General features: G+C 36.7%; 1 protein-coding gene across 4 annotated transcripts in view; it reads left to right on the top strand.

Annotated features, from left to right (window-relative positions):
• The window catches only part of cep76 (centrosomal protein 76), a 36,512-nt gene extending 26,110 nt beyond the window's left edge, over positions 1-10,402 (top strand). For 2 of the 4 annotated variants that reach the window (XM_062063742.1, XM_062063741.1), the window contains 8 exons: positions 316-413; positions 522-650; positions 738-926; positions 3,108-3,274; positions 5,636-5,795; positions 5,893-6,066; positions 6,252-6,469; positions 10,049-10,402. In XM_062063742.1, the coding sequence (XP_061919726.1) occupies positions 316-413; positions 522-650; positions 738-926; positions 3,108-3,274; positions 5,636-5,795; positions 5,893-6,066; positions 6,252-6,469; positions 10,049-10,187 (1,274 nt within the window). In that variant the 3' untranslated portion in view covers positions 10,188-10,402. Of the gene's footprint in view, positions 1-315; positions 414-521; positions 651-737; positions 927-3,107; positions 3,275-5,635; positions 5,796-5,892; positions 6,067-6,251; positions 6,470-10,048 lie in introns of those variants that run through there. The other 2 variants (XM_062063740.1, XM_062063743.1) reach the window with 2 other exon arrangements.
• The last annotated feature ends 2,861 nt before the right edge of the window (positions 10,403-13,263 follow it).

Here is a 13,263-nt window from a genome sequence, read left to right as displayed (position 1 = left end):
AATATATCGAGATATATATCGAATATCGAGTTTAGGTAAAAATATATCGAGATATACTTTTCCATATCGCCCAGCCCTACCGTCACGGCATTATTGTGAGGATTTTGCAGCTGCTTTACCATGGTTTCTACAATACCGTTACAACCCTGATCTATGATAGCACACGTCATGTTTACTGTGTTGTTTACGCAGAGGTGTTTGTAATATTTTTAAATTAACTTTGAGAGGATGACGCCGTGTAGTCTCGCACTTTTGCAAACAACTTGAAGCAATTTTTAAATTAGGAGCCATCTAAGGAATGTGTTGTGTCACCAGGAAGTGAATGCAAGTTGCCGGGTGGTGTTTTAACCATCGATCTTGAGCTGTATCCTCCCCTCACAGAGACACTGAGCCATGACATCGTTAGCACACAGGTGAGGACATCAACAATGCTTTAAATACTTTTTTTCCTCATCAATTGGTTTCAATTCATTGTTATTATTATTAATTCTATTACGTTGCATCTCCTGTTTGGTATGCAGCGAACAATAGAAAAGCAGAGGACAGCAGAGAGGGAAAGGGTCTTCCTGGTTTATGCCAAACAGTGGTGGAGGGAGTTTCTTGAAATCCGCTCATCAAACGAGTCCAAAATGGTCAAAATATTTGCACAGGTTTGGTCATTACTTTCAGAGAAAAGGGTAATATTTGCAGTGGAATTATTTGTCAGCGCTTTGTTTCGGTTTCTGTCTAATCTGCAGGATGAGAATGGCATCAACAGGCCAGTGTGTTCCTACGTGCGGGTCCTGCGGGCTGGCCGACTGCTGGAGAGCCCTCGGCAGGCTGCCCGCTTCGTCAGCCTCCTAGCACATGAAAAGGCCCCGGTGGTGGGAGGAGGAGACAAGCATGAGCAATGGTGCACATTACTGGCTTTCCTGTGTCGAGGGAAGGTAACGTTCATAATTATGTACTACTTTTGTCGAAATGAGTCCTCACAAAATTGGTGACAGTTCGTTTCGAATGACACTTTTTGAGTTTACGAAATTAACAATGCTGTGGCATGTCAACTTATTTTCAAGTTTTTACTGGGGCTGGAGGGGTAAAAACTATTCACTTCTGATAATGGTAGCCTTGATTATTGGCCAATACCGAGACGATGTCGACACGATTCATCCACACTTTTATTTTTTTTTGTAGTGAACACTAGTAGATTTGAAAAACACACATTTATTATTAACTGCCTTAGGTGTACGTTTCCCGTCTTTAAGTTAAAGTGGAGTGGTAATTGTTTTGCTGGTGACCCAAAAAAAATCATCAAATTAAACTCATGAACACATGACACGTTTGTTACTGGATATTTTCTAATATGCTTCTTCCCTGAAGACTTTCGGCCTGAATTACTAAAGGTTTGCATGTACTAAAAAACTTGATAATTTAATAGCACATGCAAAGCTGATCTACTCAACGTGCCGTCTGTCAAGTTAGCAGGATAAGGCGTGCAATTAATTTTGCGTCTCTGTTTTCATTAATATGCAAAATATATGTTGATCATCAAATGCCCACAATACTGGGAGGAGAAGATGCAAATGTAATTATTTAACATGCGCAATGTGTTTTATTAACACTCAACACTCATCACCTCTTTGTGAGCACTATTTTGCGTTTTATTTCGCACTTGTCAGAAGAACGAAACTGTGAGAAAAGAAGTGCTCCTGCTGCGATGGACATAGAATCCTGTGTGTTTATCAACTTATTTGGACTGACAGAACTAAAAAAATATTACACATATTGTCTATTCAGCAATTTATTTTTATGATTTCTGCTGCTGGATGACTTAAGAGGCTGATTAAAATGTATTTTATTGGTGCGTTTGGTGTTGGCGTTGTTTTTTTTAAAATGTCGTTCTTCGTTTTTTTTTAGCAAATATATTACTATAATATATCTCCTGCACGGAAAGACGTCTTTCATTATGCATTTTCTTGCTTTCATTCCAGACGCACAAATGCGCTGGTGTTTACGCATTTTGAATAATACTACTACAAACTCAAACATTTAATTTTGTTTAAATGCCTGAAGCAAGTTTCATTCAAAACAAGTAAACAAAAACTAAATATGCTGGGAGTTCCTTGGCACAGTTGCATTTCTTATAAAGTTAAATAAATTATTTAATGAATAAATAGCTTCCTAATGTATAACAGCAGTATGATATATTATTCAACACCCCGTAGTTCATGTAGGGTTATATGATGCACTTCTATTATATCTTGAACCGCTCTATACTACTATTTAAAAAAAACAACTTCAGTACACACTTGATCAAACAATATTTTATTTTTTCCTGATTGCAATTTTTCAATCAACACAGAAAAAGGTAAAGTTAAATAACTTGGTAGTTAAACAGCGATTATTGTTCGACAGTTTTTTCTCAGACTGACAGGTGTCGTGTGAGACTTTGTCTCTCCGAAATAATTTGTATCCCTGCCACACATACAGGCTGAAATAAAATGTATCCCTTAATTATGTCAACTGTGATTAATGAAATTATTGTATTCTCAAGTGTGGATACTGACAGATCGTTAGCAGGCTGATCACTCGGGCTGTGAATCTTTGGGCACCACACAATTCGATTAAATTCTTGGGGGTAACGATTTGATTCAGAATCGATTCTCCGTTCAAACTCAATACTTTTTTAATGACATTGGGTGCCAGTTCTATGATTAACTCCATTCCTCCATAAAATAGATAACAACTCCGATACATTTCTGTATTATGTAAAAGAAAACAGATTTTGTTTGATAAAATTATACCAAAACATTTAATAATGTCAAATACAAAGGCATTTGTTTGATGATTGTTACATTTTAGATTTTATTAACTGTGAAAATAGAGGTGAATAGTACTATTTATTATCAATATTAATTAAAAAAAAAAAGGCAGACACTAATAAAAAGATGCCGATTCCGATATAAGTAAAAATGACAAATATCAGCACCGATGATTGACCCAGCTGAGCACTACTTAATATTATATACTGTATATAAGATTACAGTATGGGACCAAAAGAGTGGGCTGTCTTTCTGGTTAGTATACTACTTGTTAATTATTTAACTAATTTCTCTTCTGTCCAATAGGGTGATTGTGAGGACCACTCGACCCTGTTGTGCAGCCTCTTGTTGGGTTTCGGCCTTGACGCGTATGTGTGTGTGGGCACCAAAGCAAAGGGGACACCTCACACATGGGTTCTCACGCAAGGTACAGACGGGAGTGTAACTTTCTGGGAGAGCCTGACTGCGCGCAGGTTTGTTTGTTTTTTTCTTTCTAATTTGCAAAGTAACTCTCAACATAAGTGCGTTCAGCTCTTGCATTTTTGAACAGTGCTGTGTCTTGGTAGTACACTGAGAAGCAACACAGACTTCATCATCATCATCATTTCTTTTTATTCCTTTCATGAAAATGCATATATACAAGCCATATACAGTTGACACTTTCATTGTTTTTTTTGTTTCTTATACATTTCCATGATCAGAAAGGAGCAGATGGAAGAATACTATTCTTATATTTATCTGCCCCCTTTTTAACACAAATTATTTAGATGACTTAATCTAGAGAACAGAGTTTCCTTTACATTTTTTACATTTCATATATTATTTATCTATTTGTGATGGCTCGCTACTAGTAGATTTCAACTAAAGCAACCTCTTTGTCCTCGCTCATGAACACATTTTAATGCACGATCAGGGGTGTCCAAACTACGGCCCGCGGGCCATGTGCAGACTGCCGGTGTCTTCAAATAGGACCGCGAAACATCATGAGTTTAATAAGAAATCTGGCCGGGGGGAGGTTTTGATTAATTTTAAGAATCAATTTACATGCTGCTACTTTCCTGCCATCATGTGGGCAATCAATGACCATTTATCATGCTTTGGAGGACTTTTAAGGAGAAAAAGGCTCCCAGCAGCGTGAAGCAAATATACAAAACCCAAAACCAGTGAAGTTGGCACGTTGTGTGAATCGTAAATAAAACAGAATACAATGATTTGCAAATCCTTTTCAACCTGTATTCAATTGAATACACTGCAAAGACAAAATACTTAATGTTCGAACTGGTAAACTTTATTTTTTACAAATATTAGCTCATTTGGAATTTGATGCCTGCAACATGTTTCAAAAAAACTGGCACAAGTGGCAAAAAAGACTCATCAATGCTCATCAAACACTTATTTGGAACATCCCACAGGTAAACAGGCTAATTGGGAACAGGTTGGTGCCATGCGTGGGTATAAAAGCAGCTTCTATGAAATGCTCAGTCATTCCCAAACAAGGATGGGGCAAGGGTCACCACTTTGTGAACAAATGCGTGAGGAAAATGTCGAACAGTTTAAGAACAACATTTCTCACCGAGCTATTGCAAGGAATTTAGGGATTTCACCATCTACGGTCTGTAATATCATCAAAAGGTTCAGAAAATCTGGAGAAATCACTGCATGTAAGCGCAAGGCCGAAAACCAACATTGAACGCCCGTGACCTTCGATCCCTCAGGCGGTACTGCATCCAAAACCGATATTAGTGTGTAAAGGATATCACCACATGGGCTCAGGAACACTTCAGAAAACCACTGTCAGTAACTACAGTTTGTCGCTACATCTGTAAGTGCAAGTTAAAACTACTATGCAAAGCGAAAGCCATTTATCAACAACACCCAGAAACGCTGCCATCATCTAAGATGGACTGATGCAAAGTGGAGAGTCCACATTTCAAATTGTTTTTAGAAACTGTGGACGTTGTGTCCTCTGGACCAAAGAGGAAAATAACCATCCGGATTGATATAGGCGCAAAGTTCAAAAGCCAGCATCAGTGATGGTATGGGGGTGTATTAGTGCCCAAAACAGTAATTTACACATCTGTGAAGGCACCATTAATGCTGAAAGGTTTTGCAGCAACATATGTCGCCATGCAAGCAACGTCTTTTTAATGGACGCCCCTGCTTATTTAAGCAAGACAATGCCAAGCCACATTCTGCACGTGTTACAACAGCGTGGCGTCATAGTAAAAGAGTGCGGGTACTAGACTGGCCTGCCTGTAGTCCAGACCTGTCTCCCATTGAAAATGTGTGGCGCATTATGAAACCTAAAATACCACAACGGAGACCCCGGACTGTTGAACAACTTAAGCTGTACATCAAGCAAGAATGGGAGAGAATTCCACCTGAAAAGCTTCAAAAATTGGTCTCTTCAGTTCCCAAACGTTTACTGAGTGTTGTTAAAAGGAAAGGGGATGTAACACAGTGGTAAAAAAGCCCCTGTGCCACATTTTTTGCAATGTGTTGCTGTCATTAAATTATAAGTTCATGATTATTTGCCAAAAAAATTAAGTTTCTCAGTTTCAACATTAAATATCTTGTCTTTGCAGTCTATTCAATTGAATATAAGTTGAAAAGGATTGTATTCTGTTTTTAAGTACGATTTACACAACGTGCCAACTTCACTGGTTGTGGGTTTTGTAGATCCCGACATGCGCCTCCAGGCTTGTTTGTGGAGTTGACCAAATCCTACCTTTAACCAAGCATTGATTATTTATTTGTGAGTTTTAACCAGTGTAATCTGTGAGTATCTTTCTGTTACTAAATAAACATGTACATCACTCCAAATGCATGGGCAGATACCTTCATCAGACCATAGACCCCGACGCCCCACCCATGGCCTCACAGTCGAAACCCTCATACCCCTATCGCACGGTGGGCTGCGTCTTCAACCACCAGAGCTTCCTGGCCAATTGTCAGCCCTCTGACTCTGTGGAGCTGTGTGTCTTTGACCTCCGGGTAGGCACATGACTCTAAATGGTTAAAGAAAGTTTGCAGTACTCCTAAAAACAATCAAGTTCAGAAAGTTACACTTGTGTACCAACACTCTTTTTAGAACCCATCTCGGTGGAAAGCGATGAGTGAGGAGGCTCTCAAGTCTGTTTGTGACTCTGGCGCCACCAGCTCGCTGCCTCCTCTGCCTCCGCTCAGCTCCTCATCTCTCGTTTCTTCTGCCGCCAGCAATCAGCTTGAGCTGGAGATGAGGTACCTGATCTCCGAGTACAGGAAGGTACAACTTGGCGCAGCAGTAAACGATGCAGCACACTTGATATTTGGGAGTTTATAAAAAACAATTTTTAAAAACTCTTCCAATCCTAGATAAATATGAGTTTTTGTATAGTAATCCATTACATTTTACTTCTACATTTACATTTTTAATCACAGATGAACTGATGCATCATTTTTGTCCTCCAGGACTTGAACCTTACGACAGTCTGGGACGACAACCTGTCCTATCTGTTGTCCTCAGCGTTATCAGCCTACGAGATGGAGCGCTGCAATGGGATCTCCTGTGGGAATGAGGAATTTCAGGATGCAGTACGGCGAGCGGTCCCGGACGGGCACACCTTTAAAGGCTTCCCCATCCACTTCCTGCACCGCAATGCCCGAAGAGTCTTCGCCACATGCCTTAAGTAAGCTATACAACCTTAAGTGTGATTTTGTATAGACAATATATTAAACAAAGTTATTCCATTTAAAGAAGGCAGGCCTTTGATTTTGTGTTTAGATGTAGGCTGCTTCTACAGTAAGCCGACTAAGGTTATACAGAGTATATCCCACTTAACCTTATCCCTGTCCACACACACACAATGCAATCTTTTAAGACCCCATCCCCTCTCCGTCCGCCGACGCAAAGCGACCTAGTACGCATGCGCGGAAAATGCCCTTTTGTAGTGAATCACACCTGAGCCAATAATTATGAATTAATTAATTAATCAAATCTTTAATGGACACCTGAAAGTAAACAATGTGATAAAAAACATTTTACAACAATCAATCTAGGGATCTAGTTTCTGGTCAGGACACTCCTCACTCTTTTGCCTTCACCTTCATTGTCCATTCGTTTTTGGTGACTTTATATACTCTGGACCTACACTACCGTTCAAAAGTTTGGGGTCACATTGAAATGTCCTTATTTTTGAAGGAAAAGCACTGTACTTTTCAATGAAGATCACTTTAAACTAGTCTTAACTTTAAAGAAATACACTCTATACATTGCTAATGTTGTAAATGACTATTCTAGCTGCAAATGTCTGGTTTTTGGTGCAATATCTACATAGGTGTAGAGAGGCCCATTTCCAGCAACTATCACTCCAGTGGTTTAATGGTACAATGTGTTTGCTCATTGGCTCAGAAGGCTAATTGATGATTAGAAAACCCTTGTGCAATCATGTTCACACATCTGAAAACAGTTTAGCTCGTTACAGAAGCTACAAAACTGACCTTCCTTTGAGCAGATTGAGTTTCTGGAGCATCACATTTGTGGGGTCAATTAAACGCTCAAAATGGCCAGAAAAAGAGAACTTTCATCTGAAACTCGACAGTCTATTCTTGTTCTTAGAAATGAAGGCTATTCCACAAAATTGTTTGGGTGACCCCAACTTTTGAACGGTAGTGTAGATGTTGAGTAATCGATCGACAATAACTGATACAGTCTGCTTTGCCAGTCCAAATGCATTCGCTGTTTTCTGTAGTCTTCCCTTGTCAGCCAGGTAAGACAAAGCACACGTGTGTAATCATTCAGTGCTAAGAATATCACTAAATCACACATAAGTATGTCCAACAAAACTTAGAAAGCTGTTCTGGCCAATGGCTGTTTGTTTGTACCGCAGTACAAACCCCCCTAGAAGGTATTAAAAGCTAAATAATGAGACAATGTTGTTGTTAATTACAGTCAGCGTGTTATGTTTTTTAATCGCGTCAATCTATTTTTTTATTCTTTAATGTTATCGCCTCTGTATGTCTGCAAGTTGTCTTGACATCTTTTTGTGCTTAACTGAGAGCAACAACACAACCGCCATGCAGCACAAGATGATAAGTAGCCACGGCAAAAAAGAGGTCTCACTTTGTCACGAGACTTGGTTGGTGATGTTAGCAGCTTTTTATTTGTGATATTATATAATATGAATAATAAAATGATGAATTTTAACAAAAAACAGTGCAACGTATTCATAATAACATAAAGAAGTTTGTTTATGGTTAGTGTAAGTCAGAAGGCTGTCTTGTTTTTAGCGTACAGTAGACAATGTTTATTTATTTTTTGTTTCTTGCGTAAAACGCAAATATCTATTACACAAGCTATGGGGAAATGGCGTCACTTCCAGGTATGTTTTGACCCACTTTATGCTGACTAGTGTTGTATGGTATCCTGGTACTACTAAAGTACCCTGTGTGACCCTGTAACTACTTGCTATTTTAATGGTTTGTAAATTTGTAGCATCACCCAAAACTTATGTGAAGTATCCAAACAGAAGAAAAGTGTAGATAGAACATGTTAAAACAGAAAGTTACCAGATAATAACAGTATATGTACACATAGATTAATAATACATCCATCGTCTAAACCTTGTCACTCATAATATTGACAAAATAATAAAATGAGAAATGACACAAAATGTGACTGCATACGTCAGCAGCCAAATTAAGAATCTTTGTAACCCGTTTGCTTACTTACTACTAAAAGAGAAGTTGCCTAGTATGTTCACTATCTTATTTAAGGACAAAATTGTTCTTTCATTGCAATGAGAAACATATGTTTAACATATCATAACATTTTCTGTTAAAATAAAGCCAATATTGAGGGGTTTTTTTGTGGTCCCCTTTGTTCTGAAAATTTAGAATATCAAAATACATTTTGGTACCGGTACCTAAATACTGGTTTTGGGACAACACTAATGCTGACTTTATACTATTATAACACATCTGTGAATCAATATAGTGATATATTACATGCACAACGATGTTAAAAAAATCAGAAGACACTTACATGGAGGAGAATGTTCTTGTAATCGCACACATGTCTGCCATTGGACAAAAGTAAATAACTTCTTGTACTGTCGTGTAATAAAGTTTAGAACATGAGATAATGTTGCACATTAATGTACATATATGAGACATATGTGATTGACAGTCAGAAAAAAATGTCGCCGAATCGTGGGAAATGTTTTACAAACATGTAATTGTGACATATACTGTATAAACATTTATTTTTTTAAATGTGTTCTCTTAAGCCAATGTTGGTAACATATGCTAGCACTACAATTGATGGGCCTGTTTTATTTATTTCAAATTAACTGAAGCAGAGGAAAAGTAACATGCTCAACATTCAATACTTATTGCTCAGAAAAGTGTTCTTAATGTTTTTAAATGTATTAACTTAAGCACTTTATATGGATCTGATGCTTTATTTTACTAAATAAAACAAACTGCATCGTTCAAGTCAGTTAAAACAATGAATTACTTTTAAACCACTCTTAAGTTGAGGGCTTTTCTCAGCCTTTTAGGTAACATAAAAAAAAAGATTAATTAGATTAATTAAAAATCATAATTAATCACTCATTCTTTTAATTGCTTGACAGCACTGCCCTTAATAATGTGTCTGATAAGATGTAAAATACCTGTTAGAAGAATATGAAATTACACTTAGACTTCCTTTTTATTGTCATTCAAATTTGAACTTTACAGTACAGATAAGAACGAAATTTCGTTACATAAGCTCATGGTAGTGCAGGATAAAAAAGCAATAAGGTGCATATATAAATAAATAAATAAATAGGTTACTGTACCGATAAATATATCTAATAATCTAATTAATAGTTGCTATTTTTAGATACGTAGACCCCTTACTATATTACCTTAAATGAAAAATACAAAACATGTATCAGAATCAGAATAGTTTTTTATTGCCATTGTTTGAGAATGGGTTCACAAACTAGAGTTTTTTCTTGGTGCAATCGTGCAACATAAAACACATAACACAGAATAATGTATATTCTCTTATCAAAAGGCATTAATTAACAACGTGTTATTGTAGTGTGCTGTGATGAAGTATTACACTGCATCGTATGGGAAAAGGAGTTAGTAATATTTAGGTCACCTAATTGTGACCGAAATCAGTTTATTTTCTCTATCCTGGTGAGTGTAATGTAAATTAGCTATTGTATTCAACGCAGTCATTCACATTTGCTTCTGTGTCCTGTGTCATTGTGCAGGTCCCCGTTCTGTGAGGAGATAGTGTGTTGCCGTGGTGACCATGTGAGGCTGGCTGTCCGTGTCCGAGTCTTTATTTATCCAGAGAATGTTTGTGCGGTGTGGTTCATGTTTGCCTGTAAGTATCGCTCTGTTCTCTGACCACCCTCAGCCTGTTCAATGCACCTTTTTAAAAAGATGATTATTTTTACAGTATTGTGAAAGAAATAGTCATTGGGGACAGTTGATTTGAAAGGTTTCAATGGTAATCTAGACAGGGTTTTTTTTAAAGGTTGTTTACATTGGAGTCCAATAAACTTGTTAGTACACAAGACTGTATTTATATCAATTTGTAAATAAATAAAGTGTTTTACTTTTTAAGTGTTTGTAGATCTTTTGTGTGGACTCTGTGAAGTTTGCATGTTCTCCCGTGCTGATACGGGTTTTCTCGTAGTATTTCTCCTGCAGACCAAAACATACCTGTTGGTTTAATTGTAGACTCTAAATAGTCTTAATGAGGTCAAGCAATGTTGAAAATGGATGGATTTATTTACTATTTTGCTATCTTTAAAGTTGGAAGTGGACAGTGGAAATGCTGCAGTGTGTGTATCAAGTTGTATGGCAATTAAATATGGCAAATTAACACGTAATCTGTTTTATTATAAAATGATGTATGGACAAAAATGCCTGATGATTAACAGTCACTGGATTATTAATAAAATGACCATAAATTACAAGATGGAATAACACATTTTGTGAACCCATCTATCGACTATAAATTATTTAGTTGTTTGTATGCTCTATCATAAATTAAGGAACAGTAAAAACTGATCTAAAGCAGTGTAACATTTTTGGTGTATATTTTTGTAATACATAATTTAAGCACTAGATGGCGATGTAGCCTCAATTGTATGCTCACATTACTTTTACTTTGGCTTGTTTTGTGTCACCTGACCACTTCCTTAATCAATTCTGAGAATGTGTGAATACATGTCCTAAAGTCAATTTTCCATAGTACACAGCCCTTGTTAACATATTTTCTTGAGTATGGATATTACAGAATATATATTTTTATCATTTAAAAGACACACCTTTGTGGTTAGGCGATTTATTGTGAGGTTGATCTTTATTATTATTATTATCCATCCATCCATTTTCTACCGCTTATTCCCTTCGGGGTCGCGGGGGACGCTGGAGCCTATCTCAGCTACAATCGGGCGGAAGGCGGGGTACAACCTGGACAAGTCGCCACCTCATCGCAGGGCTATTATTATTATTATTATTATTATTATTATTATTATTATTATTATTATCATTATTATTATACTTTATTGATGTATTTATAGGACTAATAAACTAAAAAACTAGGAGGGGGGTACTAGGATGACAATAACAATACTGAAATAAACTGCAACAAAAAACAGTGCAATACATTTTCATAACATGGTCACTACTGCATAGTTTCTCTTGTTATATTATTAGTTTTACTGTTATATTTTTATTGTTATTGTTGCTTTTTTTTTATTGTTTTTGTAATATTTTCTATTTTATTTCCATTTATAGCCCCATTATTTACTTTTTAAATTCGATTTTAATTCTGTACACTGCTGCTGAAATTAAAATTTTCCTGAAGGAATCAATAAAGTACTATCTATCTATCTATCTATCTATACTTTTTGTTAGGCCCAATGGTAAAAAAAACAAAAAAATAAAATACTGATGGATTAATGTAAATGAAATTGTACATGTATATAAAAAAAAACTCAATTTAATTTTCATCTGATTGAAAAACTAGATAAAATTTAATCTAGATCTATAATTCACATACCATAAATTACTCATTAAATGACACAGCTAAATGCGTCCCTAAAGCTATGTTTGATTTGAAAGTGTGACGTCATTAGAAAGCCTATTGCCAACAGAAATGAGATTCCATCTCCAAATGTCCAATTGGCCATAAGTAGATTAATTAAAAATGAATCACGGGAAGTTACAAATGAGCCTTAATGGTTCTATTATAGTAAAAGCACCATTGTTTCTGGTCAGATTAATTTCAGTGTTACTCCAAACAATGGGCTGACATAAGAATTGTGGCTCCATTCTAATGAATGTAACAGGGTGAACAGTAATAATATAAACAAAATTAACATCTTTGCACTCTTTTGTCTTCATGTGCAGTGTACTTTGGCAGTAGAGGAATACCAGTTGTCATGTTCAGGGTGGCTAACATTATCTTCGAACTAGGTAAAGTTTGTCATGGAAATGTTGTGTTTTATGGACGTTTTAATATCATATGCACGCCTATATGCTTAGCTTTTTCACTAGGAGCACAGGTGCCCATAAATTAAAACAAATTAGGAGCAATATGAATGTCTTAAATAACACAATTTTATTATGAACACTTTAACAACTTACATATAAACACTGTGCCTGCTGCAACCCTCAAACACAGAGAACCTCCATGTCTCAAGCTTTCTGTAGTCATTCTACGTCATGCCGTACACATGTCACATAACATGACAGATATGTTATGTATGCTCATAATGACCAGTGATATTGATAGACTGTCGATGCAGTGAGTCCCCAGGACCCACAGGTGGTGATGCTTCTCTTGGATTGCTTTTGTGTGTGTGCACGTACGTGTGTAAGGGAAACAAATTCCTCGGCCTGTTGAGCAATTGTATTTAATATAATTTACTAAAATTACTAATTGTGAAAAATATAGACACTTTAAGAAAAAAACGCTATGGTAACAAGCTAGCTGGTGTTGTTTTTTTTATATATTTTTGTTTGAAATATGTAACAGAGCAAGTTGCAAACAGCCCCTTTGTAATTATTTTTCGAACTAAAAGCCTTCACTTTTTTCCCACGCTTTGTAACCTGCGGCTTATAAAACGGTGCAGCTAATTTATGTATTTTTTTCCGCTCACGGCCATAATGTTTTGTATTTAAAAAAAAAAAAGTTTTCATAGAACACCTGCAGGGACACTGAAAATGTGTGTTATTGTTTGTGCTTCTGCACTATCTTTTGGACAAGTTTGCTCACTGCAGGTGGAAAATATAGTTCCGTTTTAAGTTAGAAGTTAAAGTCCCAACGATAGTCTCACACACACTAGGTGTGGTGAAATTATCCTCTGCATTTGACCCATCCCCATGTTCACCCCCTGGTAGGTGGGGGGAGCAGTGAGCAGCAGCGGTGGCTGCGCTTGGGAATCATTTTGGTGATTTAACCCCCAAT

Source organism: Entelurus aequoreus, linkage group LG11 (assembly GCF_033978785.1).
Source record: "Entelurus aequoreus isolate RoL-2023_Sb linkage group LG11, RoL_Eaeq_v1.1, whole genome shotgun sequence".
NCBI lineage: Eukaryota > Metazoa > Chordata > Actinopteri > Syngnathiformes > Syngnathidae > Entelurus > Entelurus aequoreus.
Note: the sequence above shows the minus strand (reverse complement) of the source record. Positions and strands in the feature narration are given on the sequence as shown.